General features: G+C 45.2%; 1 protein-coding gene across 12 annotated transcripts in view; it reads right to left on the bottom strand.

Moving 5' to 3' along the window:
• The window catches only part of LOC126567780 (MAP/microtubule affinity-regulating kinase 3), a 37,889-nt gene extending 15,742 nt beyond the window's left edge, over positions 1-22,147 (bottom strand). For 8 of the 12 annotated variants that reach the window (XM_050224068.1, XM_050224072.1, XM_050224076.1 and 5 more), the window contains exons 1-10: positions 20,768-22,147; positions 11,294-11,506; positions 10,124-10,344; positions 9,766-10,047; positions 9,447-9,640; positions 6,920-7,032; positions 4,742-4,922; positions 3,756-4,044; positions 3,555-3,682; positions 3,275-3,452 (exon numbers count right to left, since the gene is read on the bottom strand). In XM_050224068.1, coding sequence (XP_050080025.1) covers positions 3,275-3,452; positions 3,555-3,682; positions 3,756-4,044; positions 4,742-4,922; positions 6,920-7,032; positions 9,447-9,640; positions 9,766-10,047; positions 10,124-10,344; positions 11,294-11,506; positions 20,768-22,123 — 3,155 coding nt within the window. In that variant the 5' untranslated portion in view covers positions 22,124-22,147. Of the gene's footprint in view, positions 1-1,518; positions 1,924-3,274; positions 3,453-3,554; positions 3,683-3,755; positions 4,045-4,741; positions 4,923-6,919; positions 7,033-9,446; positions 9,641-9,765; positions 10,048-10,123; positions 10,345-11,293; positions 11,507-20,767 lie in introns of all 12 variants that reach the window. The other 4 variants (XM_050224067.1, XM_050224071.1, XM_050224070.1 and 1 more) reach the window with 4 other exon arrangements.
• Between the last annotated feature and the right edge of the window lie 4,290 nt (positions 22,148-26,437).

Below are 26,437 nucleotides of genomic sequence, written 5' to 3'. Positions count from 1 at the left end.
TTTTATATCGTGTGTTTGGAATCGTTTGGCAAGAAATGCGCCCAAACGCAGCATTTTTTCGTACGGTTCCGTTTGTGCGATCCACACCCGATGTGTTGGGCATCATATTGTGATCGTGGTCGTACGGCAGTGAACGCCCAGACGAATTAGTATCACCCACGCGCGTTTGTTTGAGAGCGAAAGAGATGTGCGGTCGTGAGTGCAGAGGGAATAGGGACAAAAACGTATAACCAACCCGATGGCGTCGTGATCAGGTGTTTTAAGAATTTGTGTTTGTTACATTACACGATTTCACACGTGGCACGCATTCGTATTCCGTACCGGGGCATTTGATGTCGAAAGAGTGAGGTTAAGTTTTAAGATGGAATAGAAAAAGAAATATACAAAGATAAGATGATAAGAAACACGATGTTTGTTTGTCGTGGAAATTCGTTTTATAAGAGTAATAATTTGAAACTCAAGAATCGTAATCGAACAAAAACCAAAACGATGACGAATGATGACTTTCGAATTATGTAAAGAAAATGAAACAATTAAGCTGGATAAGAAGCAATCCAATACAAGGGGACTATGGTTACTTAAGCCGATAAGCAATAGTCGAAAAGAACATCTCCTTGTTTTCAACCTAAGTCCTCATAGATCCCCGAAAACAAAACCGGAAAATATCAAAATGGAGCTCATGAAACGTAGCAAACTTGCAATAGCGCAAACGAAATAATACAACTGCTTTGCGCCATTTGGCAGGTTTAGAATACACACACACACATGAGACATACACGCACACACATACACTTTCTCAGAACGTACACAGTTCGAGAAAGTGTTATAGAAAAACCAAAATAAAAAAGTATCAGAAGAAACCTTCATTAAAATCAATACCAACAAAGTAAACAAAATAGATGAATGGAAAAGCACAAGATGATAACGCACGGACGAACACACACACACACAAACAAATATTTAGAAAAGTTCGTTTGTTTCTTCGCAGCTCAAAAATTAAATGGATGATGGAGAGATGAGCATTAGGAAAATTTGTAGAGGGGCATATGGGAATGGGAGAGTCTGTAGAATTTTGATGAAACTTTGATTTATGCTTTTTTATGCAAAATTATAGCAACAAATGTAGAAATTGTTCCATAAAATAGAATGGCAATGATGATGATGAAATAAACACAAATTGCACACACATCATGAGAAAAATAGGTGTCTCCATAAATGAATATAGCACATCTTTATGTACATACAAAACTTAACCGAACAAAACAAACCGAAAACGGATTCATTGATTCGGTAGTATAATAAGTGAAATAGTAAAAAAAACAATAGAAAACATCTGTATGGCTCGTTTTTCGAGTCAAACAAGCGAAAAACAAGCAAAAAACGGCAATGAGAAAAAAACAAGGAAACCAAAAAAAGAGAACACAAGGAAAATAAAAATTAAAAGTAAACAAAAAACAACCAAACACAACAACTCTAGAGAGAGAGTGAGAGAGAGAGAGAAAACATTGTGTTTTATACCTTTGTCTGAGGGGATCGTTCGTGGCGGCACTATTGGTAGTACTGTCGGCGGACGGACCGGGGCTGGAGACGGATGCACTCTTGACATGTCCCTTGCCGGTGCCGCCACCACCGCCGCCGCCTACACCTCCTCCAACGCTACCACCGTTGCCACCGGTACCGCCAACGTTAACACCACCACTGCCGACAGTAGCAGCGCTGCCAGTAGTAGTGGTGCCGGTAGTGTTTCCGGTTGTGGCCCCGGTGGTAGTTCCCGTACCGGTGGTATTAGCGCTGCCACCAGTGTTGGCGACCCCACCACCACCACCACCACCACCTCCGCCACTACCCGCCGCACCACTTGTAGCTGCCGATGCTGAGTTGCCACGGTTGAATTCGGGTATTGGTGCGACGAAACTGTTGCTACTACATCATTCATACCGAAGGCGATAAGGCGGGCGTGTGTGAGTATACATATAGAGTGACCTCCCTCCCCGGGAAAAGGGTTTTTTGTTTTGTTTAATAACGATACGATACCGTCAATTGCACGCGCAAATACAAATTGTTTGGCAATATTATACACGATACGATGAAAGCAAGCGTAATGTAAAGAAAGAGAGAAAGAGAAAGAGAGAGAGAAAGTGAAGAGATGTCGCGTGTCGCGCCGATTGTAGGCGAGAGGAGAAAGAAAAACGAGAGAGAAAGAGAGAGAAAAACAAATTGTATATCAGGATTATGGGGTTTAAATTTAGTTTCATTTTTCAGTAATGAATATACTAGAAAATGTTTGTTTCTTTTTTGTTCTGCCAATATAGTGTTTTGCGAGGATGACGACGACGACGACAACAAACAAAGGTGAAAAATATTCTCACGGTGTTTTGCACATGGGTGGAAAGAAAATGCATAAAATCATAAACGCTAATACTCAACCAAAACCCACAAGAACCTCGGGCAAAGAAGCAGAGCAAACCTCTCGAGAGAAAACAAAAACAACGAAAATTGTGTGTGAATTACAAAAACTTGGATCAAAGCGAAGTTTTTACAGTTTTTTTTTGGTTTGATTTGGTTTGTGTAACGATAGTAGTCTTCATTCTAGCTCTAAATCGAAACACAAAAAACGGATTAAAATACCTTTTTTTCACACGACAGGAGCAAAAAAAAATAACTCAAATCACTACGGGACGTCAAAGAATGCGAAAGGATAAATCTATCCTAAGCTAAAATACACACGCACGCATTGAACAAACAAAAAACCCCGAAAGTAAACGATCTAAACTCCCACGTTATGATAGCATTATTATGTCTAACGTTGGAACAAAGGGGGGCGAACAATTGATGGAAATCAAGAATTAAATGGTGCCGAGAGTTTGTGAACGAGAATCGGAAACAAAACAATTCAAAACAATTGCAATCTAAGCACGCACACATACACACCAACGGTTGTGGCTTATGCAAATGCGTGCGTGTATATGTGTGAAGTGTCTAGATATTTAGCGGTCAGGATCACACGGAAAGCCAACAAGAACAACTAACAAACCGATTATAACTTAAGTACGATTGGCTCCCACTATATCCTCTGGAAACCATTTTCCCCATATTACGCCGAACCGAACGAGAAAAAAAACTCCTCCCGATAAGGATATACGCAAAGTAGTGAAAAGGGGAGGGCTGGACGAGAATTATGTACAGAAACAACATCGAATCTGCATCGTGAGTTGGTTGTGTTACGGAGTCCTGTGCCAGTTAGTGGTGGTTTGGCATCGTCGGACACACTTACGTTGGATCCGTGGTGGAGTTTGTCTTTTCTGTGGACGATGTCTTCTCGTACAGCGTCGTGGACCGTCTGGGCATTAGGCCGGCACTGGGGCCTACTGTCCGGGAGCCGTTGCTCGGGTCATACTTGGTACTCGTACTGCTGCTGGTAGTACGCGCTTTCGCCGGGCTGGAGATCGATGCTGCAAAACATTTGGGAGATGATGGAATAAAACAAAATCCAACATTAGTTAGAAGCTCAATTTTACATATGCTGCACAAAAAAAATTTAAAATCCTCCTTACAGTTGTCTACCGAGGTAATCGGTTTAGTTATGCTCGATGCCGGTCGCTGATTCTGTGCGGCCAACCGTGCCGTATTTTCCTTGATCGTCGCCGAGTCGATTGTATTTTGACGCTTGAAATTACTGCTTCTGTAAAATAGAAAGGTACGGTGTGTAAGGTTATACCACCGGAGCTACCTAACCAACCCATCCGCCTACTTACATCGATGTTCTTTCAGATGCACTGCCGCCACTACCGCCAGTGCCCGAACTGTGGTTGCTATTTGCTCCAGCGTGAACACTGTTCCCGGTGACACCGGCCGTACCGCCACCGCCGGTACCGCCGCCAACCACCGTGCCCGTACCGCCGCCCGTTGCCGCCATATTCCCGACAACGCCGCCACCACCGCCGCCGCCCACACCGCCACCACCTGCACCGACGGCAGCAGCAGCAGCGGCTGCGGCCACGGCCGTCGTTGGACCGACGCCTGTAATGAAGCGTTGGAAGATTTCTAAATTTTTCATGACAATACCGTCGTGCCCCGAGAGCCGGTCGCGTGATACACTGTCGAACCACCCCGGGGACATCCTTGAAGTGCAGGGTGTTAGTAGAGAATATGTAACCATGCATATGTATCCAGCGAGGTAAGATGGAGGATTAAGTGTCAAGAGTTTGGAGTTTTTTTAATGTTTTTTTTTTTTTTCAAGTATTACCTGCATGAGACATTTACTACGGATTCAGATGTTTGGACACGAGTTAGTTTTACTACAACTATTTAAAAACTTGAAAGCATGATGCTTATTGAAAACACGTGAGGGATACATAAAACAGTTGTAAAAGCAATCTTGAGTGCTCTCCTCCAAGGGAGTTTATGTGACTTTGTAAGGGATTTTGTGTTGAGTTTTTGAGCTAATATCGTACGATCCAACGCTCGTGCGAGCTATCTTTGGATCCCTGACACACATTTTAGAGTAGAGGTCTATTGCGCCAACCGTAGCAAACATCCAATAATCTGCTTAGAGCTGGAGCTGTAGTGCTAGTTCATCAAAAAAGAAGAACTGCGATCGTATACCTCGCCTCAACGAATTCTTTTTCAGCAAATTACGCGTGTTTTCCTGAAACATCCTTTTAAAAAGTGCTTTTTTTCTGTATGTGTGTGCCTATATGGAAAAGGTGTGTACCATCAGGAAACCAACCCCAATACTTACGCAGTGTTTCGCCACCGCTGGAGGCTCGCCGGCTCGGTTTGGTGCTGGACGCGGATATGCTTCGATGCACGCCGCGATGCGTTGGGCTTTGCACCTGGGAGTTACCGGCTGCGGCACCCTCGTTGCCGGCAATGTTACGTAACGACAGGGACGATCCGGACCGGGACCCGTCCGACTCGGACTGCCGAACGCAATTAGCAACGCAAGAGAAGAAGGAAGAAATTAATCCATTAGTCGGGTTTGTATGACATATTCGACATTACGTGATGCACAGGGGGGAAAAATAAACGATAATCTAAAGGATGATGGGAAGGGTGGACCGGACGAGAGCTCAGACGAACAAACAAACAAAAAAATCATCTGCCTAATGACTCGGTAAAACAAAACAAAAATCCTCTTTCTCTTATCAAAACCTCACAGTTAACTGGTTCGCAAGGTAGGAAATTGGAAATGTAGTTGACGGCGCTGGAATGAACTCTGAACGATTACGGTAGGAGAGACCGGTCCACCCAGGTTGGCACGCTTATTGCATTTCCTGGAAGATGCGATGCTGCTACATCGCACATATGCCCTGGACACGTGAGCGTAGTATCATCAGTATGCCGATGGCAATATCCACAGTGGGCAACCGGATGGTCGCGGGATGGATGGTTTGGTTTAGGTACGCGCCGCTGACTGCACCGCGTTTCATTAATTGGAATTTATTGCCCTGCCTATATACGCGGACCTTCCATGATAGGTCATTGTGCGGAAGGACACAGCAATAGTGTTGTTGGTAGTGTCGCCGTAACGATGAGATTCTGTGAGTGCTTGGCGCACAGCACGAGCAAGTGCAAATATTTATCACACCCATGAGCTCACGATGACACGATGGAGGCACACTGCAGTAATCCAAGCGTACTCGGACGCTTCTTCTTTCAGCGATACAGTGGTGGCGTATGGAAGCAGTATAAATGTGCGAGACTGTAGGTTCTTATCATGTGTGCTCATGCAAAGATTCGCCATCTTGCTGGAAGCTGCCGTAGACGTTTGGCACGTTTTCTTCCAATGCGGTAACGTTCATGATTCATAATTTCAGAGAAAAAAGCTTTGGTTTTGATTGGTTTTCCTGCCTGCTGCACGTAACAAACATAACCATTCATGAGAAGCATTCCAGCGCGACAATTCTTTACCCTAAAACACCTCACGAAGTATATGACATTTGCAAACATAAAAGAAAAATTGTTAGGAAAATGATGAAACTCGAAATGAAACAAACGAGGGACTGATTGATTCTGATTTGATTTTTTTTTTTCTACTGGTGCTGTTTTTTTTTTAAAGATCAGCAGCAAGAAGCGAAACTAAGAAAAGGAAATGGGAAAATAGTGTTTTAAAAAAATTGAATATAGACAAGTAAAAAAGATAGAACAAAGTCAGACAAAAAGAACTATAAATAACTGCACGTTTGCAAACACTACGCGACTGGAACACGTTCAAGAAGAAGAAACGAAACACAAAACCAAAACTAAACAGACGAAAACAAAAACATCACCTGTAACGGCACGAATTTGGTGCGAGAAATTTTGCTTTTTTTTGGTACGCTTAAATTAATAGCTTTTAAATACAGCTTTTTGAGGTGTACAAGAGTAAGAAGTTAAAAAAAGAGAAGAATTTTAGTAAATGTGCTCGTTTGGTTTTTTTTAGTGAAATGAAATGACAAAAAAATTTGAATTGTAAAACAAAATTATTAAAAATACAGAAGAAAATAAAAACAATTAAAATGCGCAGTGTTGAAAGTCAGTAATGAACTGGCAATTAATTAAAAAACAGGACAAAATTGTGTCCAATTTTCGATAGCAAAATAAAGAAGAAAATAAAAGGAAACAAATAAGGAAACGCAAACAGGAAAGAAAATGAACATTTCTAGATAGCCCTAACAGGGTTGTAAATTGTGATAAGAAAACACAATGAAGGAAGCAACCACATTTAAATGGTGCAGCCAGAAAGATATGAAAAGAAAATAGTAGATTTCTTCCTGTGAGAAATGTGTTTGTTGATGAAGCAAAGGAGACACAACGAGAGAGATAGAGAGATAGAGATAGGGGGAACAACACACAATTACAGGGAGCAAAAAACATAACGAAACAGGAACAAAAAAAAATGGTAAAATGAAAAATAAAACAAAAAACCCAAACTTACGTCGGTGCTTTTTCTTCCGAGCAGTAGATAAGTGGCGAATACGTCATCGTACATCGTGTTTGCCAATGAATCTTCAATATCTTGCCTATTGTAGCCCATCGCGACTAGCGCTTCTGCACGCACGTACACGTGTGAGGTATCGAATTCGTGGCGAGTTAGGCGAATCCCCGAGGTTTTGGCGGTGTGTTGGAATGTTATTAATTTTTTTTTTTTGCAATTTTTCCAGCATTGTTTTGAAATCCGAATATTGTTGAAGAGTGTGCCCAGAGAGAGAGAGCAAAACGCCACACGGATATTGTATCGAGGTTTCACGCACACACATACAGCCACGAGGCGAACAGGGTGTGTATGTGGTGTGCACATGTGGATGGATATCGTTGTTAGAGCATTGTTGTGTGCAACAGAGATCGCAGACGCAGGACGACAATATTTTGGTATGATTGGTAATCAAATGAAACGAGAAACAAGAGAAAAAGAAAGAAAGCAGAAAAAATCATTATAGAATGCGAATGCGAAACAGACAATTGAACACATACTTAAATGTTAAACATCACACATACACACACTAGTAATGTTACTTGGGAGGGTTAATATATATTTTAAATAATTTTTTTTCAGGAAAGTAGGGAAACAATGGTTAGTAGTAGCACTCGAGTGAAGAGGATATGAAAAGAGACGAGCTTTACTTCGGCCAATATTGTATCGTGTTGAGTTGCGTTAGAGTACTTGAGCGGTTTGGTTCTTCAGATTCATATATATCTTCAATCAATCGCATCTGTTCGAATCGTACTAAATTCAAAACCAAAACAAAAACAACACCAAGGATCAAAACGTTCAACGCAACGCCATCGACAAAAAAAACGACATTCCACAATTACAATGCATAACCACACAAAAAGAAAACCAAAATACACAGAAGGTCCTAGAAATGAACGTGCAAACGTTGGAAAACAAAACACAACGCCACACAAATTTAATTTTATTCTGTTTTATATGCATTCTTCATTGCTTCCACAAGAAAACCCAATAGGTTGTCGGCTTGAATCATTCAATAGTTGCAAAATTTAAATTCGGTACAACGAGTTGGCAAATAAAAAAGTATTCCAGGATGGGATGACAACACAATTCTATCTTCACGTTTTCTTTGGATGACGTGGTAAGCATTTATAGGCGATCAACTTTGTTAAACCTAATGGAATATCAGCCAAAAAAAAAAACAACATGCATGTAAAGAGAACAACCTTATAAAAAATCAAATTGAAATATTAATATCAAAGTTTAAATATTTTGATGATGTTTCCACGCTGCGAGAGGCATCTAATTTTTGGTTGCCCGAAGGCAAGAAAAGAACTGATCGTGATATACTTAATTGAAAGCACTCCGAAAGACACCCCAACAAAACGAGATAATTCGCTTACTGCAACGGGAAGGATGAACGGCAAACGGGAAATCAAGACAACAGAATACGAAACAATGCACTTTGTGTTTGCTTTTACGAGCTTAAAGAGCAGGAAACAGAAATGAACAAAATTATTAACAAAACTTAACTTAATTTTAATGCAAGTTGTTCAAACGATTTATGAAACACATGTTACAAAGTAAAGAAAACACATGGGAAAAAAACAAACACGTACATGGTTGCCCTTAATTGCATTGTAATTTACACATAAATGTGCCAACGGAAGTGTAAGTGCACAGCGATAAGTGACGTATAAAGAACGGATACGAATGTAAGAATAAGGTGTTTTTTTACTGCTTGCACGCGTGTTCATGTGTGTTTGCTTGAGGGGAATAAATAAATAATTGCAAGGAGTAAAAAACGTCTACAAAACTTGACCGCCCACCGAACCGACTGGTTTCTTTTGCTGCCACTGTATTATATTATGGCGTACAAGAAAAAAGCTCGCGTTCTAATGAGTGTAGGGGCAGGTTCTTATATCCATGATTTTATGTGTTCGTGTGTGTGCGTGTACACACATGAAATGATGCGCCCGATAAGATAATGAAGCGATGATGCGATGAAATAGATACAAGCTCAAGATAAATGGGTTCGCAAAACATTTTCTTTTGCTAGAATTAGGCGTATGAAATGAAGAGCAAGAAATACATCAAATATGGGTATGTTGTATGCACAGTAATGTAGGCATGAATTATCTCGTTTTGTACAGGTACACACGACACGGCATACGCATCGATAAATGAGCAGGAGTATGATGTAAAACATGAAAACAATAAACGCGACCATTCATTTAAAATGCATAAAAAAATTGCGTTGTTTGTATAACAAAAATATACATCTGATAGAGAAACAAATGTCGGGATCAAAAATTCAAAAAACGATTCTTTCAAATGAACAAGAAACGTCAAAAATTAATGATCAAAAATGTACAGGACAGAAACATTGGAATAAGAATATTCAGGAACATTTAAAATAACAAATGGCAAACGTCAACAATCAACAACAACAACGACAACAACACGCCACAGCAAAGTGTAGAAGTAGAGTAGTTAGTGGAGCATACAGTACCCGTCTTACCTATCCGTTTCTGATCTTTGAGATCGGGCAACGGTTCGACGTACGGCTTCAGCTCATCGTCCTCGTAGCCCATGTTCATCCACTTGTCCTTCATGATCGTTTCGAGGTTGGCGCGCTTCGATGGGTTGAGGACGAGGAACTTCTTCAGCAGAACCTCACAGTCGGTCGACATGTAGAAGGGAATGCTAAATGCGCCCATTAACGAGTGTGGACATGAATTATTTTCGATATAAACTTTCTTTTGCACCGCGCGAGTGAGGTGAGAGCGAGAATGTGTGTGAGAGCACACATAGAAAGGCATCATACTTACCGGTACTTGCCCCGCAGGACGCGCTCGCGCAGTTCCTTCAGGGTGGCGCCATCGAATGGCAGTGAACCGCTGACCAGGGTGTAAAGGATGACGCCGAGCGACCACACGTCCACCTCCGGCCCGTCATACTTGCGGCCCTGGAACAGTTCGGGCGCTGCGTACGGGGGCGAACCGCAGAACGTGTCCAGCTTCGAGCCGGGCGTGAACTCATTCGAGAAACCAAAGTCCGCTATCTTAATGTTCATCTCACTATCAAGCAGCAGGTTTTCCGCCTTCAAATCTCTGCAAAAGGAAAGGGTAGAAAACGAGGGTTGAAAAAAAAAGGGATCGGAACATGTGTAACGCCGATATGACTTACCTGTGTATAATTCGCTTCTGATGGCAGTACTGTACGGCGGACACGATCTGTCGGAACTTGGCGCGGGCTTCCTTCTCCTTCATCTTGCCGTGGGCGACCAGATAGTCAAACACTTCGCCACCGGATGCGTACTCCATCACCAGGTAAAGTGTTTTCTCCGTTTCGATCACCTGAAACAGCTTCACGATGTTCGGATGATCGAGCATTTTCATTATCCGCACCTGCAAACAATCGTGGAACATAGTGGTGAGAATAACTTCATAACTGATAATTGCTATTGTGAAGTAAAATTGATATAGTTATCTTTACTCTCTTCATCATTAAGCTCTTAATTAATCTCTAAAGTCTTCTTTTTCAGTTATTTCTGTCTCTAAAACGTCTGCAAGTATGCAAATTCAATTTTGGGATGTCGCATGATAGTTTCAATATCGTTGAAAACTACAAAAGGTCCAAAAATAAAAAATAAATGACACTCTGAATTCACAGAATGCTCATCAATTGATAATGGGCTATGAAAAATAAATTGCATAGCTTTAGGCGCATACTGTGCCATAATGCTTCCACTGGAAAATGAAAGTAAATGACAAGCAATGGTTTGAATTTGTCTTTTGACGCCCATTTCATTGCTTCATTGCGAGACACATTTATCAAGACGGCCACTCCGGACGCTCTCTAGGAGATCCACTTTTTCTTCGAAATGAAAGAAAAGCGCACTAATTATCACACAACATCACAACATCGTGATGCGTGGCCTGCCACATGCCACTAACGAAACATAATTAACAGACTTTCAGGCAGGTGAACTTCGCCAAACCTGATAAGAAAGTGTAATTACGATGAATTACAGATTAGATTCAACTGTCGACTGCTTGATCTTGATGCACGGACACATTACTCTCCGGTAAGCACACCTAATGAACATAAGTTGGCTGAGGTGTGTATTGTATTCATAACAAAAAAAAGGAGCTTCTTTACCTACTTCAATCTCGTAAGCACGTTTGCTCAAGTGAAATTGATTGCCAGGGTGGTCTTGTGTGGATGGAATAAATTGACCGAATTTGAATCGTCAGCCACACTTTACCTTTGCGGTACACGACACAACTATACCGCTTGGGGATCGTTGATTTAAGCTATTTCTCTTGCTCCTCCCCCCCCGATATGTTTACTTACCTCTCGGTATAGCTTCTGCAGTGAGGAAGGATTCAGCTGGGTCTTATCGATGATCTTGATGGCGACCTCCTTGTTGGTGGGGACGTGCTTCGCCAGTTTCACCTTCGCAAAGTTACCCTTGCCGATCGTCTTCAGCAGCTTGTACTTGCCGATGTGCTCCTCGCCCGATCGCCATCGGGCGGGTGTACCGCGCATTTGCATATTTGGTGAGCCCTGTCGTGAATCATAAGAAGAAATCGGAGATTAGTGTGAGTTTGGTTGGTAATGGACGACGGCTTCTGGCTAGGTCCCCACGCCATTCTGCCAGAGCTGCCCATCGAAAATGGAGATTTGCTGGGAAATGCCGTCACTTGCTTCTCGTTCTCGCTCTCTTCCAACATCCCTTCGACTCCCCCTCCAAAAAGGGCAATCGATACAAACTTTGGTCCGTAGTAAATCTTGCGGCATTATGACAATGGTGCCGAAAGACTCCATCCATCGGTGAAGAAGCATTTCCAACGGCAACAGAAACCAGTCCGAGGTGAAAGTCGTAAAAATTGTGCGTTACGTACCATCGACACACCTCTCACACCCTCTCACACTGTGGCGCGTGCCTCCTTAATCTTCCACCTCAGTCGGAAAGAGAGTGATGTGTTGTTCTCGTACCAAAACAGAAGTTTAGCTTTAATAATAGGCATAACCTTTCCTCCGAATGCAACAAACACACAGAGTACGTAGCGAGTATGCAAGCAGCAAAATAAAGGCAAAAAAACGCAACCTGTGAAATAGAACACAGATCGGGTGCCTGTAGGTGCCAGCAGATCGTTTACGTCGTGTACTTCATGTGCCGGCGGATTTTTTTTTCTACTGGCCCCGATGCAGACTGGCGTAATTCTAAAAATATACACCCGGCAAGACTTCAACGCATCATATACACACACATTCCTCTTTCCGGTACGGCTTCGGACGAAAATTTGCCGGGAAGTCGTTGCCGCAGCTCTCACGCGATTTGTTTATGCTCATTGGAGCGTGTGAAAAATCTTTACTGTCTTGATACATATGCAACAGGCAGCATCAAATAGTTGATGAAGCTTCAGTTTACATTGGGAGAACAAAAAGACACGGAATAAAAAAAAAACTCAAACAGTTGCCCAAGATGGAAATCTTTTAAAATGGAGAAGTGACATCCAACAAAGATTGATGAATTCCCTTCAGATTAACTTGTTTTACTACGACGTTACTTTGTAATGTACCTGCACAACGCTACCAACCAGCTCACGCACGGCTGCTCAGGAAGGTCAAGGTTTAAGCACTGTTATGTGCTTAACGGTAGAAATGCAGTAATGATTACATTGAGAAATTCATCAACCATTGTGCACCGGTAGATGCGTCCAGCATGTGGAGTTCAGTGATGGACGGTGATGGTGTCGATCGATCGTGCTGATCACCTTGAGCAAATAGAATGCCTCGGATGGAACTGCCGGTGCAGCTAACCACTTTACAGCCAATTATATTCAACCTAACTGCATTTGATGAGCCAGATGTCCTTGTGAATGGTACATGGATTATGGATGCCTACCGCAAGTAGCTCTTGGAAAGGTTTGCTGGGTGAATTTCCTCACCGGATACACCGTATACGTGACTTGATGAGAACCAATTCGTAGAATTTATTCATGTCCATCAAATACCTTCCGGATAAACTACTTCCCCTGATTTGCTCAGCAACTATCTCAACTGACGGTTTAAATGAATCCATCAAAATCCATGCGGAACTTTGCGAATAAGTCCTCCGTCCCGCAATCTTAGGCTCTTAACCTTTCCGAAGCCCTTCTGCAGCACATGTGACGAGTTCATTACAGTGGTTGAAACGGTGTAAACGAACTTATGAGACTGTGACGAGCGTCATATTAACGCTGCCGTTACAACAAACCGAGCCACATATTTATTCGCCCTACAGTACCCAATATCGCCATAAATCGTCTGCCACCATAAGCTTGGTTCACCCGGGGATTACCGGATGGCCTGTTATGCTCTGGCAAAATTCGCATCCAATTCTGTTTCAGCTACCACTGCGCTGCTGCTGCTGCCAAACATTCGTCTGGGAACCATCATTTTCCGCACAAAAAAGGGTCGCGCGCCCATAAACCTTAAATTCTGCCTCGTAAAAATACAGCCCAGCTCAATTTTCTTTACGACCAGTGCTCCCATACCCATCCTCACACTCGTGAACTGAGCTTACGTCTGGGATAGAGCAAGTAATTTCGCAAAGTTCGTTCGCTGGAGCAAATGAAACAAGCAATCGGTACCACAGAACCAGACAACACAGACGCCTGCGAAATGAACAACAAAGAATTTCTGGCGTTCAGGCGTTCTGGTGCTCAGGTGAGTAACAATTTCCCGGGTGGAAAGCTTGCTTGCCCCCCGTAAGTATACAAGCCCACACGCCCACACGTTTGGCGCTTATTCTCAAAGAACCACTTCTCCAGCGCGCTTACAACAAAATGCAGCCATTTGCAATGCAGCAATTCAACGTCTTCAAACATCCCCAAACGGGATGATGCTTGCCTGTTGGTAGGACGCGTTTCGTGTGGCTGCAAAACGCAAACTCTTTCACACATCGTGCACGAATTCAATTATCGTGTAGACGAAGAAAAGCTGCGCCGTTCCCGCACCGCGTGTACTGTTCACAAGCCCGGAAATTAGCGGCGAACCAAAAACTCCCTCGGGAGGGATCTGAGTGATCGATCACGAAAATCCTCACCTATCACAGTGCGATAGAGCGCGAGCCCTTTCAATCAGCGGGCGTGATATCTTGAGGTGGTGGCTTTTTTTTTTGTTGAAGAGAACCGCATGTTAAAGTTACTCCATAGTTCCACGGAGCAACTTGTGTATAATTGACCTTTGCCATTTACCTAACTGGCCCTAGCGCTAGCGCCAAAGTTCTTTCCAATAGCTTATCCAACTCAAGTAGTTGCGCTTTTTCTAACAAAACAGAGTTCGTGGTGAAAAGTTTCCCTGGTACCCTGGTGGAGAAATTTTGGCAAAATAATACTAGTCCCACGCAGCAAATTGTTTCTATCGCGGGTAAAGTGCATGGCGTAGAGGCGTTCACTACAATTTGACAGACACAACGTGAGAGGATGATGGCATTTGGTCGCGCAATTGCCACTTATCTTATCGGCTGTGGTTGGGTGGCACTGCTAGCGACATCAAGCACACGATAAGCATGATAGTCAACGCAATGGCCGCAGAACCGAGTAGGGCAACACACCCAAAGCTATACGAGGACAATCTATATAAAGATGTCATCGCTCTGTTTGTGTTTCAACGTGTCGCAACTCACACAAACACGGCCCTAAAGTCGATGGAAAACTTTTGATCACCGAGGGTTCATTCTGCTGCTTGTTGGTCCCGCGTTGGAATAGCTACCAGCTCTACCAAAATAGACTACAAAAGAACGCAAACACTTCAACTAATTCTGACTGGTATGCAGAAGAGCTTAGCTGCAACCGAACAGGCATCGATACCCAAGATACCCACTCTGCTTCCAAAGGGTCGTTGTTCGTAGACCATAAAACACTCGTAGAAATTTCTACACGAATTTTCCCACCATTATCCCCTTACAATGAGGGGAGCGCGTGCACATCAACTATCTCTTCGCATCCTGGTCACGGCACCAACGCGTGCCCTCCGCTGAAGTATTATTGTTACCTGTACTTTTTGTGTTTGAGCGGCAAATTGTTTCAGGACCTCCGCACTAATCTTCTTCTCGGTCGTAATGGCCGCCGGTTTGGTAGCACTGGCGGTAGAACTGACACCCGGAACCGTACCACCACTTCCCATCGAGGAAGAGGTGGTAGAAGTGCTGCCCGTAGCAGACGACGATCCTGTCGCTGTGCTACCACGGCCAGCTCCGGACACTAAGCCAACCTTTCCCTTATCGGTGGAAGCGGAAGCTGGCGGTGGTGCTGTCGTTGCCGTTGCCGATGGCTTTAAAGCTACCACGACCGGAGGTTTCGGTGCGAGCTTCTTTAGGCGTATCGTTTTGACAGCTGCCTCAGCATTCTTGGTGTCCGAAACGGTTCGATTTACGATGCGAGTTGCTTTGGGCTTCTTGCTGTAACCGGTAGCTCCACCGGTAGAGCTACGGCCTTCCTCGCCCCGCTTGAAAGCATTCTGTCTTGCGTGGGCCAGCTCATCGTCGCTATCATCATTGACAACGCCACTATCACCACGCTCCAAATATCCGAACCCATTTCCGGTCGCTACGTCGCTGATGCCGGTGTTCAGCAGGCTGGGCAATTCGCCGTAATGGACCGGTCTTTGATCCTTCCGGCGGGAAACCATCGTGGATGAGTTCATGATCGGTGAACCGGGCGAGCCGGGTGGTTGCAGCAATAGATCGCGTCGCTGTTTCATCCGCTCATCGAACTCCATCGTGTTGATTTGGCGCTCGAGCGTCTGCAGCACCGAGAGCGATTGCACATCGACAGCCTCATCTGTGGTGTTGGGGGACGGCTGCGGCTCCGTTGTTGATCCTCCATTTCCTGTGACCTTAGAACTCGGTTCCGCCGTGCGAGTAATATCGCTCAGCTTAAGTGCATAGTTGTCGCGTATGTCCAACCGATCTCTGGTCATAACGGAGGGTGGAATCGGTTTCGTTGCCAGTGGAGGCCGCTGCAGGTGACGTTGGTGCGTGGTGGTGTCCAGCTCGTTGCGTAGGTTGCGCTCGCGTACACCGAGCGTTGCGGTGCGTGGCAACGGTAACGGCGAGGCCATCAGCGACACCGGACGTCTGGTACCGGTGGGCGATGTAATGGATGATGGTGCTGGCGTTGTGGTGCCGGTGGTGGTCGTGATGCCGGCTGCCACCTCCATCTTGACCGGAGCCTTCAACCGTATGCTCTTGCGTATCGCCTCGTTCCGTTCGAACTCTTTCGAGGCACTCATGGTGAGCGTTGCCTGCTACTGCTCTACTGCTACCCTCGCTCTCTCTCTCTCTCTCTCTACAACCTTCTGCCGCCTGGATGAACACGCAATCCACACAAGAAACCTCACACTGCCTTCTAGAGCTGGGACGGAAGATGATACACACGCTTTTTCAACTGCTCGTTCCCCGGCTGGGCCCGGATGCGCGAAACGGAAAGCTGCAGCGGCGAGTGCCGAACAATGGCACCAATTCACAACTGCTGCTACGCTTCACTTCCGAATGCGACGAAACAGTCGCACGAATGACTTTCTTATCAGTTCAGCTGTTTGAAACGGGGGGTATATTATACGCGCACACACACACACACGGGGACACTCCAGCCTGTTAGTCAGTCCAGTAGCCAGTTAGACACAGTTGTAGCTGACTCATTGATTGCAATCACACAGCCACACAGTAAGTGCAAATATCGTATCGCTTTTATCTTCTCCACAGCGCATGGGCATTAGAGTTGCTCTCGCCCTTGCAACATATACGCAGCACTCCACAAACTTTGTCCGCCGTTAGGTTTCTTAGGTTTAGCTGCAACCGAGCTTAGGCTCCACACTGCAAGAGGGTATATTAAAGATGGTTGTGTCACATGGTTGTTGGGAGCGTTAGATATTGATGCAGTTGATGAGCGTATCCTTCACCGGTACGATTCCATATCGAAGCCAATACATATACACACAACGAAGCGATCCTCCCCACAGACGGATCCGGACGTCACATTTTCCACCACCGCCCAGAACCGTGGTGCGCGCACTCTCTTAGACTCTGTTGTCGTGGACAAACACAAAACACTTGGCAATGGCGTTGGTATACGGCCATACGGAGAGCAAAACCTCTAACCATACATGAACATTCACAAACACAACAAAGTAAAAAGCACAAACACACAGAGACACATTTAACGAGGGTGGTCCCACCTGGGCGGAAAATGGCCACAGAACCGATAGCGCAGAAGCTCGTAGCACCCTCGTCACTGACGACGAACACGGGCTTCTTTCTCTCACACACTCGAGAAGGTAATCTTATCTCGGTGTACTGTCACCAACAGTTTTTGAAAGATAACGTTTCAGACCGCAACAACGAGAGATGGAGAAGACCCTGTTTTTTTTTTGTTGTTGTCTCGGCGAACGGCAAACCGTTTCCAACGGACAAATGTTGATGATTATTATTCGCTAAACCGAGCGACATAGAGCCCTCTCTCCCTCGGTTCTTTTTATTTTCTGCATAGATCTTGTACAGGGTCCTCAACTGTGAGCTGGGTGGGAAAGATGTTGGCCTTCCCCGTCGATGGGGCACCACCTACGTGCGTATTCCTTGCTCAGTTTCACGCCTCAGAGATACATGTAAGAGACGTAAGAGAGAAAGAGGGGCACCCGTGAACTGATCTCGGCTAGAGCTCTCCTGGTCCGTTACAAAGCGTCATGTGATGATGATGATGTTGGACGTGAATTTAGACGTTTATGAAAAATGGAAGGTAGTGGTTCGAAGAGCTGTTGTCGAAAACTGCACGTTTTGTGACACACCGCCTTGAAGAGCAGGAGAGTCCAACCCCCTTCCCATCACTTGCCGGTTCTTGGACTTGCGTGCCCGGGAGAGATCGTTTGTTACACGATCGTCGTTGTTCGTGACTTTTTGCACAGATGCAACAACAATAACTACATACACACTAGGAACAAACATAAAAAAAAACCGGAACACATGAGCTCATCAAGCACAGAAACACGCACACATATGGTGGACGACATCGCTTCTCAACTTGCTACGAGCAATCTGCGTGTGATGGAGGGGTTGTGGATACTTAGCGACACTTAGCAACACACATTGAGACACAACGCGGTAGATCGCCGGATGGATCCAAGACGGTGCCGACCTTTTCTTCCGGTAACAACAGCAATACAATCGATCAGCTTCGAAACGGTTTTGCTAAAAACCTCTCGAATCGGACCCCCGAGCAGCTTCGCTGCTATTTTCGTTTGTTACCAGCAGCAGCGACAGTAGCTCCGCGTAGCAGTCGTTTAGAACGACCGGACAAGGTCTACAAGGCCCTGTGTGCACCTGTGACGGAAACAAGGTGCGTTGGAGCAGGAACGTCAACCTCTACTGACGCTCCAAAACCGCAGACTTGTTGCAGACCACTAGAGCACTACACTCACACACACACACATGTGTGTGTGTGTACAACACACTTACTGTGCGCGCCATCCACAGTACGTGCGCCACACCGCAAACATGGAGGCGAAATGTGGGCATTAGAAAACCTTTACAAACGACGGGGAAAGTTGGAAAAGCTCCATCTTTTTTTCTCCCCCAGATCGCATGGGTGGGTGTGTAGGGTGGCGCTTGTGTGTGTGTGTGCTCGTTATCGCCTTATCACAACACTCCGATAATGTTGTGTGTGCGCAAGTGCGTTCTCCGTACGCAGCACCAACATTTGAAAGTCTGCAGTGCTGTGGGTCGCGGGGCGTCAAACCTGTCGGTGTACGTGTGTGTGAATCGATAATGGTCCGGTGGTCAACACCCCAAACGCTCCAAAAATGAAGCACCTCAACACACCTTACCCTTGAGCACACAAACACACACACATACGATCCGATCGTCTGTCATCTGGGTGGATGAGGTGAGAAGTCGGAGGATGGATGGACCCACCAGACCTTTTTTTAACAGTGAATTTGTCACACTCGAGATAAAAATGAATTGTCGCACACGCGTGTACGGGTGGCCAAGGTAAGCGGTGGCAACGTCAGAGAGATCTGAACAGAATTATAACGAGAACACGTTCTGCAATACACTGGAAAGTAGATAACAAGCTGGAAAGTCTCGCTACTCTACTTGGAGCGAATGAGTGAATGGTGTACACATTCATCCCTTAAAAGGCCCATCAAGCCCGGGGTGGAGCTAGTTTGTTTAGGCACGAGCAGGGGTTCAACCACCGTTGCAGCGTAATAATTTCCTTTCTGTCAGATTGCGCCAAACACGCCAGGGTAACCCTTTACGATCGAGCGGCGTGAGTCACGCTCACCATCGAGTGAGCGTTCATTCTCAGTCAGTCCCCGAGGTACGGACACTCTCCAGTGGCGTGTAGAAATATTGATATTTGAATAAACGTTTTAAATTAATTAATATTTTTGATCTAATATTTTGTTCTTTTATACAGGATTTTTCATATGATACATAGCAGGTGACCGTGACGGACCGGTAGTAGTGGTGCCGTTCTTCTTACGGCAGAACCGGATTTCAAATCCCGTTCAGGCTCTTCCTTTCCCCTCTGCCAGGACTTGACTATCCAATTATGTAGTAGCAGCAAGTCTGTGTTAAGCCTATCGATAGCCGGCGTAACCTAGCAGTAAAAGGTCGTTTAGCCGAGAAGAAGAGAATTTCAACTATACTAAAGCTTATGCTATGAACATAATCAATTCTTTTAATAATAATAATTAAACTGCAAATCAATATTGTAATTTCTGTTGTGAATAAACAAGTAAGACATAATCAAACAATAATAAACTTGATAAATAAATAAAGAAGTGCACAGCGTTCGCTCGAGTGAAAACGCTCTCGAGAGCAAAGGGTTAATAGATTTGTGTTCGTTTGGTTGGGTGCAAAACGAACTGGCTCTAGGGGGAGAACGACTTGGACAACAAGTTCCGATTCCGCAGGCAACAATCAAGGTCAATTTAATTCACAAGACGACTAATGTATGTGTGTCTATATATATATATATGGAAGCAATGCACGTAATGTGCGAAAGAGAGCAATGCAACGAAGCAAACAGACAAATAAAATACATCATTAATAGACCGACGAGGTGTTTGTCCATTTAAGGAACCATTTTTAGTCTTAAATACGATTTACGTCAAGAGTGGCGAACGTGTGGTTAGTTAAAACCGTCATTACGTAGAATCTAGTATTTTCTGTTTTGGAACAGTGTTTATCTTAATCTTAATAAATAGCGTTAAACAGATATCCGCTTCAAACGCACTTGAGACAACAACCCCAGATGGAACGCCATTAATTAATGCTTCCCATTACTATTGATCCGAATCGAAACGCAAAAAACGAATGGCGCCAACAGAACGAGAGAGATAATGGAAGTTTTAACAAGATACACTATAGGGATTTGCAATGTTATACGATGAAATTAGAGCTGCTCGAATCCCCGAAACTCCCAAGGTTCAAGTGCACCTAGGAGAAGGGGACAAGAATCGTTAATTTCATCCCCGAATTAGAGGCACCTACAGCCTCTCTCCTCCCCCCCTCTTGTAGCTAACGCCGAAAGCATGACATCTGATCCGATGTCTACCATCCCTCCGGGGCGGACCTCGGAGATTCACATTCGTCCACAACTTCCTAATTTATCCACCGTTTCTCACACGAAATTGATATTCAATTTGTTGGACAAACATAGGACTCGTTCGACTCCTCAATCTTGCGCCCGTAGCTGTTTGAGCTAAAAATGGAGGCCTCCTCCTAGAGATCCCAAACAAAACAAGAGTTTATGCGCAATTCACCACCATATTTACCTTATCCCTTTTCACCTCCTGGACGCGGGCTTTGGCACTCTTCGGTTTGTCGTGGATGGGTTTACTCTTAGCCACCACCGGCAGTCCACCATCGATCATCGTCACCATTACGCGTCGATTCTGATGATTCGGTACTGCCACCCCGGACTGTTTGGGGACATTGTTGGCCTGCTGCTGCTGCTGCTGCTCCACGATCGATGAAGCTGACGGTGGGTGCGCATGGTTGTGATGATGGTGATGATGATGATGCGAATGGTGCTGATGCGAATGGGAATGCTGCTGCTGCTGCTGCTGCTGTGACTGTTGACCCGACTGAGCATTGGTCAGAACCGGTTGCTGTGACGTGGATGACACTAGCAACGGTCCGGAACTTGGCACAGATTTCTGCTGGTGATGGCTGGCGTGCTGTAAGAGTGCGGCAGCTGCAACTGCCGCCTGCAGACGGCCCGCATCCGCCGGATCGGTCGCCTGGATCGTGCTGAGCCGGTGCTGCTGTGCCGTCTTGCGCTGCTCTTTCTCCTTCTGCAACTGTGCTATCGTGGCGGGTGTATGAGACTTTGAGCGTTTGAGAAACTTCAGCATCGGATTGCGGACACGATACTGCACCGGGGCAGCGGGCGTAGCTGCTGCCGTAGCTGCGTCCTCTTCCCCATCGGTTGCACTGCCGGGCGTGTAGTCAAGCCGCCGGAAGCTACCATCCGTCATCTTGACGTAACATCCTTCCGTCGTTTTGTGGTACGAATCGGACGGCAGCTTATGGTAACCATTGTCCATCGTGCGATAGTAACAGCAGTCCGTCCGGTGATACGTATCGTCGCCGGATTTGAAAAATTCCCGACTACTAGCACCGTTGCCTGCTACGGACGTCGCCGAGCGGTCCACCTCAGCCGCACTGCCGGACGACAGTAGCGCCGTTAGCTCGTTGCTTGCCGTTGCCGTTGCTTCAAGCGGACAGGACGGTGCCGGGACTGCAGTTGCTGCCGCTGACGTACCGTTCGTGGCACCACCATTCGCCAGCAGCAAACCATACTGGTCCATGTTGCGGCTTTCGGTGCGTGCCTTCTGCAGCAGTACGGTAGCGTCCCGCTTTGTGCCACCACTTCCGCCCACCGTGAGCGAATTCTCCTTCTTCAGCAACCTAATGCTTGTCAGTGCCGGCTGTACCGAGCTGTGGCGATGGTACATCTTCTTCCCATTGCGACTTGCGACGCCATGCTGAAGATGGTGGTGGTTGTTGTTGTTGTTGTTGCTGCTGGCCGCCGTCCCGGAGGACGATGTTTGCCCCATGATGCCGACTAGTAGTAACGGTGACGATGGTTGCTGTTTGCTGTCGGTCAGGGTCGCAACCTCGCACATAGCGTCATCAGGCGGCACACTTCAGGCACACACGGGTTCGGGACGAGTCGGGGATGTTTGGACCGGGTGTCCTCACTTTTGCACTCTAATCGTTTTCCAGTTTTGATCGATGCATTCACTACCGTACACTGTACTCTTTTAATCGTTCGTTTTTTTCGAAAGACTACTTCTAGCTCTGTCTACCAGATCACTTCTTTAAATTGATTCGTTGCTATTAGCACCTTCACATGCTTCCAAATATGTTAACTGTGCACACTACGATTATCGGTGTTGCGTCTATTGTAATGCGGCTCACGTTCGACTGCTTTGTATATTCTTTATTTTTTATCACACACTTAACCGAAAAAAAAGGGCACACAATCCTGATTTAAAAATGGTTCATCTTACATATCTCACACTGCAAACGGTAATTGCATAACTCTTATTAAATCTTTGCTGCATATTTTAACGCACCCGGAAAGTTTCAAGTTTCAGTTCCTCCAGGTCGACATAAAACGAACACTTCTTCCAAACACAAAAAGGGCCTCTTCAGAGCTATCACAATAGGATGGGAAAATCTCTCGCACAATAAAAAGGACCAAACACCGTACATAATAATGAACATCTTCTCATATATTCTCTGTTTTCGTGCACTATACCGTTGTCACTTCCGCATTCGTGAGGTACCAGGATTGGAAGGAAACGAGACGGCGCAATGCACCAAATGCCCTTCTTTTCCGGACACCCGAAGCATGACTGATTTTATTGATTTTTTGTCCCAGCAACTGCAGCATATAAGGGTTTCCAGAGTAAGGATTTCTCGAGACGTTGAGAATTAGATGAAGCATCTCAGAGTCACCTCTCTACGCACTTACGCGAGCAAGATGGCGTATTTATATATTCTTGATTTTTTTTTCACCAATATAAGCATCAGATGTTCATTCCCTAGAATATCCCCAACCCACAAAAAAAGAAGACACGTCCACTGCTCAACACGTCCAGCTCGTTCATTTGTCCCGATTACAACGGTTCGAAGTGGAACCGTTTTGTAAAACAACTTCTCGCTCGCACAACTTAAGTCGCACCAGAGACGCATAAAGTTTTTCTCCGGACTTTTGTTTTTTTCATGGTCACGGAAGAAACAATTTGCCAACAAATTTGGTACGTATGTTGGAGTGGAGGGGGTGGATGAAGGAAAGGCGCGCCGCCGGGAGGTATGATTGAAAACTCTTGCCAAAACTAATGTGACAACAACAACGAACCGACAACAATGTCGTTGTCTGGAGCAAAAAAAAAGGGGGAGGGAAAAAGCGCCAACAGAAGGCTGAAAAGACCCAGTGGCGATGGGTGTAATGTTGTTCTTTATTACGGTTGTTAAAGTGAAGCAAGATGTGGATAAGAATTTTAAGTGTGCTGGTCCCTTTTGTCCCTGTGTACGCATTATTGGTACATCGAAAGTTTGGACCGAAAAACGAAAAGCATTAGTTGCCGAACAACAAAAAAAAAAGGTCCAACTGAATAAGCGTTAAGCGAGGACATAAAACATGTCTGTAATATATTAAGATGGAGGTTTTCCTTTTACGAATTAATTCACTGGTAAGTAATGGTTCAGTTCTACGTGAGAATACTTCCCAGAGAACCCGCAAAGTGCAATAATACGCATCATTAAACGATCTTCTTTTTGCTTCCATTCGATTGCTCCACAATTGATGCATGACCTTTCCCGACAGCTCTAGACATTCCCATGTACGATTGATTAGACGCACCGGCCCGAGGTTGTGTCTGAGCAGCAGCTAGAAACAGATTCAACACACCGAAAGTGGAACACCGGGGAGTCAACCTTTTTGCGCGAGAGTTCAAAGAAACGGCAAGCCATTAAGTACAAGTTGCCACACACCACACCCAGCGGTAACTTGCTTGTGGATACCACACAGTTGTTGATCATGCTGATCCCCGAGGTTCCGCGTGTGCGAATCTCGAACTCTCGCACTGCCATCTCTTGCCAGAGCCTAACTTTCTCTTGGCTACTGGCTGAGGAACCTCAATTCCCGGGGGGACATACACGCGGAGTTCAGCAGTGGCACAGATTTTTGATTCCATCGCTCGCGGGAAAACTTTCTATCCACACGCATATGGGAATGGATTTTGACGTTAACCTCAAACACGTCTCGAAGATAATTAAGTGTGTGTTTGCTGGTCTGCTTGTATCGGTTTTGTACAGTAGTAGTGGTGCCCACCAAGCTTGACGATGACATCATGGTTCATCGGGAACTTCAGGTTCTTAGAGCACCGAAATGTTTCGTTGCCTCACCAACTCTGTCCAGCGTATTGGTAGCGGGCGGTTCCAAAGAAGGAGTAGTACTCTGCCCGCCTTTAACTCCACCATTACACCGTTTCCCTCTCAACCGTCTAAACGATCGTGTTAAATATGGTGACCGAGAATGGGTTGCTTTTTGGTCATCGATCTTCACTAACTAAAACAATGGACTATGTCTAAGGTCTACCAGGTCTGCCATAAGCTTACGATGACACAAAGACACACAACAGTGTGCCTTGTGCAATGGCTACAAAGTGCAAGACGTGAAAAGCTTATCCACCAAGTGAATGTGACCATTAAAAACGAGCGCGCGATGCTTCTCGCCGATGTGCATCGAAGAGTTGCAACAAGGGAAAGTTGATGGGAGCAACAACAACCCTCGTGTGTATGCCGATTGGCACTGCTGATGAAACTACAGCGAGCGGATCAGATAAAAGCCCAAGCACTCGATATTGTTGTCGGAAGTGAGCTGGAAAAACGGGGGCGAAAAGAGATTGATTAATACGCAGCTGACAGGTTGAGCGCGAGCGTAATGACTTCGAAGGTGAAGGCAGGCATAAGTGAAAAGCTGTTTCTTTTGTGGTTGCAACTTTCCGGACAGAGTAATGTCTTAATCTATTGTAGGCTTCAATCATTTGTTCGACGCACCCGGCCGAGCTCTTTAGACACTTTGTCGATAAAAAGGAAACTCACAACTTTGACTCTAGCTGAAGTTGAATGCCATTCGAGAGTGTGAAATGTCCTAAAGTAATCCTCAGCTTTGGAATGCTTTTTAGCGCCTTCACACAAATGTTCAGTCCAACACAGATTCGGGCCACACTCTTGTCGCAGCAACAATCGATTGTGCGAGAACCCTCATAGTGATGACCTTCTTTTTTTGTGGACAGTCTGCATCACCTGCGCGATCAACAAATGCAGGTGACTTGACTTGGCCAAAAGTCGTCCAAAAACCTCGCACACTGGGTAGGAGAGAACCGGCTTCCGATCTTGAGTCTAGATCCTGGGAGGCTTCATACAAAAACCTGTCAGACAACACTTCACATTTGCGGTGATCTGTTGCCGCAACGGTGTTGTGTCCATTATTGTGGAGCAGCTGCGCCCCCACAAGGTCACCTAGACACACGACGTTCGGGGAGAGATCGAGTGATGTGTATTGCGGACGAGATATATTTATTTATTTTGCCTCTAGTTGCAACAAACAACTGTGCACGTGGAATGCTAGCGCCAAATGAAATGCCGGGCCGTTAAATCGTGGTGCCTCAGTAAGGTCGCCTTCTACTTGAGAATTCAACCAATTCTACGTCGTCCGCACACACCAAATAGGCTTCCGCCCACCCCACGCCCAAAGCACAGAAGGAATTGCATCATAAGGAATTGAAGAAGGGGGAAAACTCGCACCACACACGACCGATGCCTGTATCGAAATAAAAGAAAAAGGAAAGGGGAAAAAAATACACCCCACTTAGAGCAGAGGTCTTCTTTGTTGCCATGTTTCAAGCCAACAAAAACAAAACCAAAAACCTTGTGGATTCTGTTAGGCGGATTTGTGTGCGCTCTCAAGGACATATCAGTTGGGACCAAATTTCTGGTGGGAGGATAAATCCGAGAGCTTTTTTGGTGTTGTTTTTTTATTCCAATTTCCCACAAGAATTTCTTGATATTAGCTACCACGCGCGGGGTAAGCAAAACATCATGATATTCATCTTGTAAGAGGCGTAGCTTGTGGCCTACGTTTTAGAGGGGGTTTTAAGGTTCACTTCTTTTCTGATTAGTGTTTAAAGACAGTGCCAAACATTTCTAATGGTCTAAGTCTAATGGTCTAATGGTGTTTAAAGACAGTGCCAAACATTCTAATGGTCTCAGCTTTGGAAACCCCGTCGAAAGTCCCTCAAGCCCATGTCGAGAATGAAGAAATTGCATACTTCCAGGCGCTTACATGCTTCACAAAAATGTACGGAGCGTGTGTAGCCAAAATTCATTGACCTCTAGTATCTGTAGGGAATTGAAAGGGCAACGCC

Source organism: Anopheles maculipalpis, chromosome 2RL (assembly GCF_943734695.1).
Source record: "Anopheles maculipalpis chromosome 2RL, idAnoMacuDA_375_x, whole genome shotgun sequence".
Taxonomy (NCBI): domain Eukaryota; kingdom Metazoa; phylum Arthropoda; class Insecta; order Diptera; family Culicidae; genus Anopheles; species Anopheles maculipalpis.
Note: the sequence above shows the minus strand (reverse complement) of the source record. Positions and strands in the feature narration are given on the sequence as shown.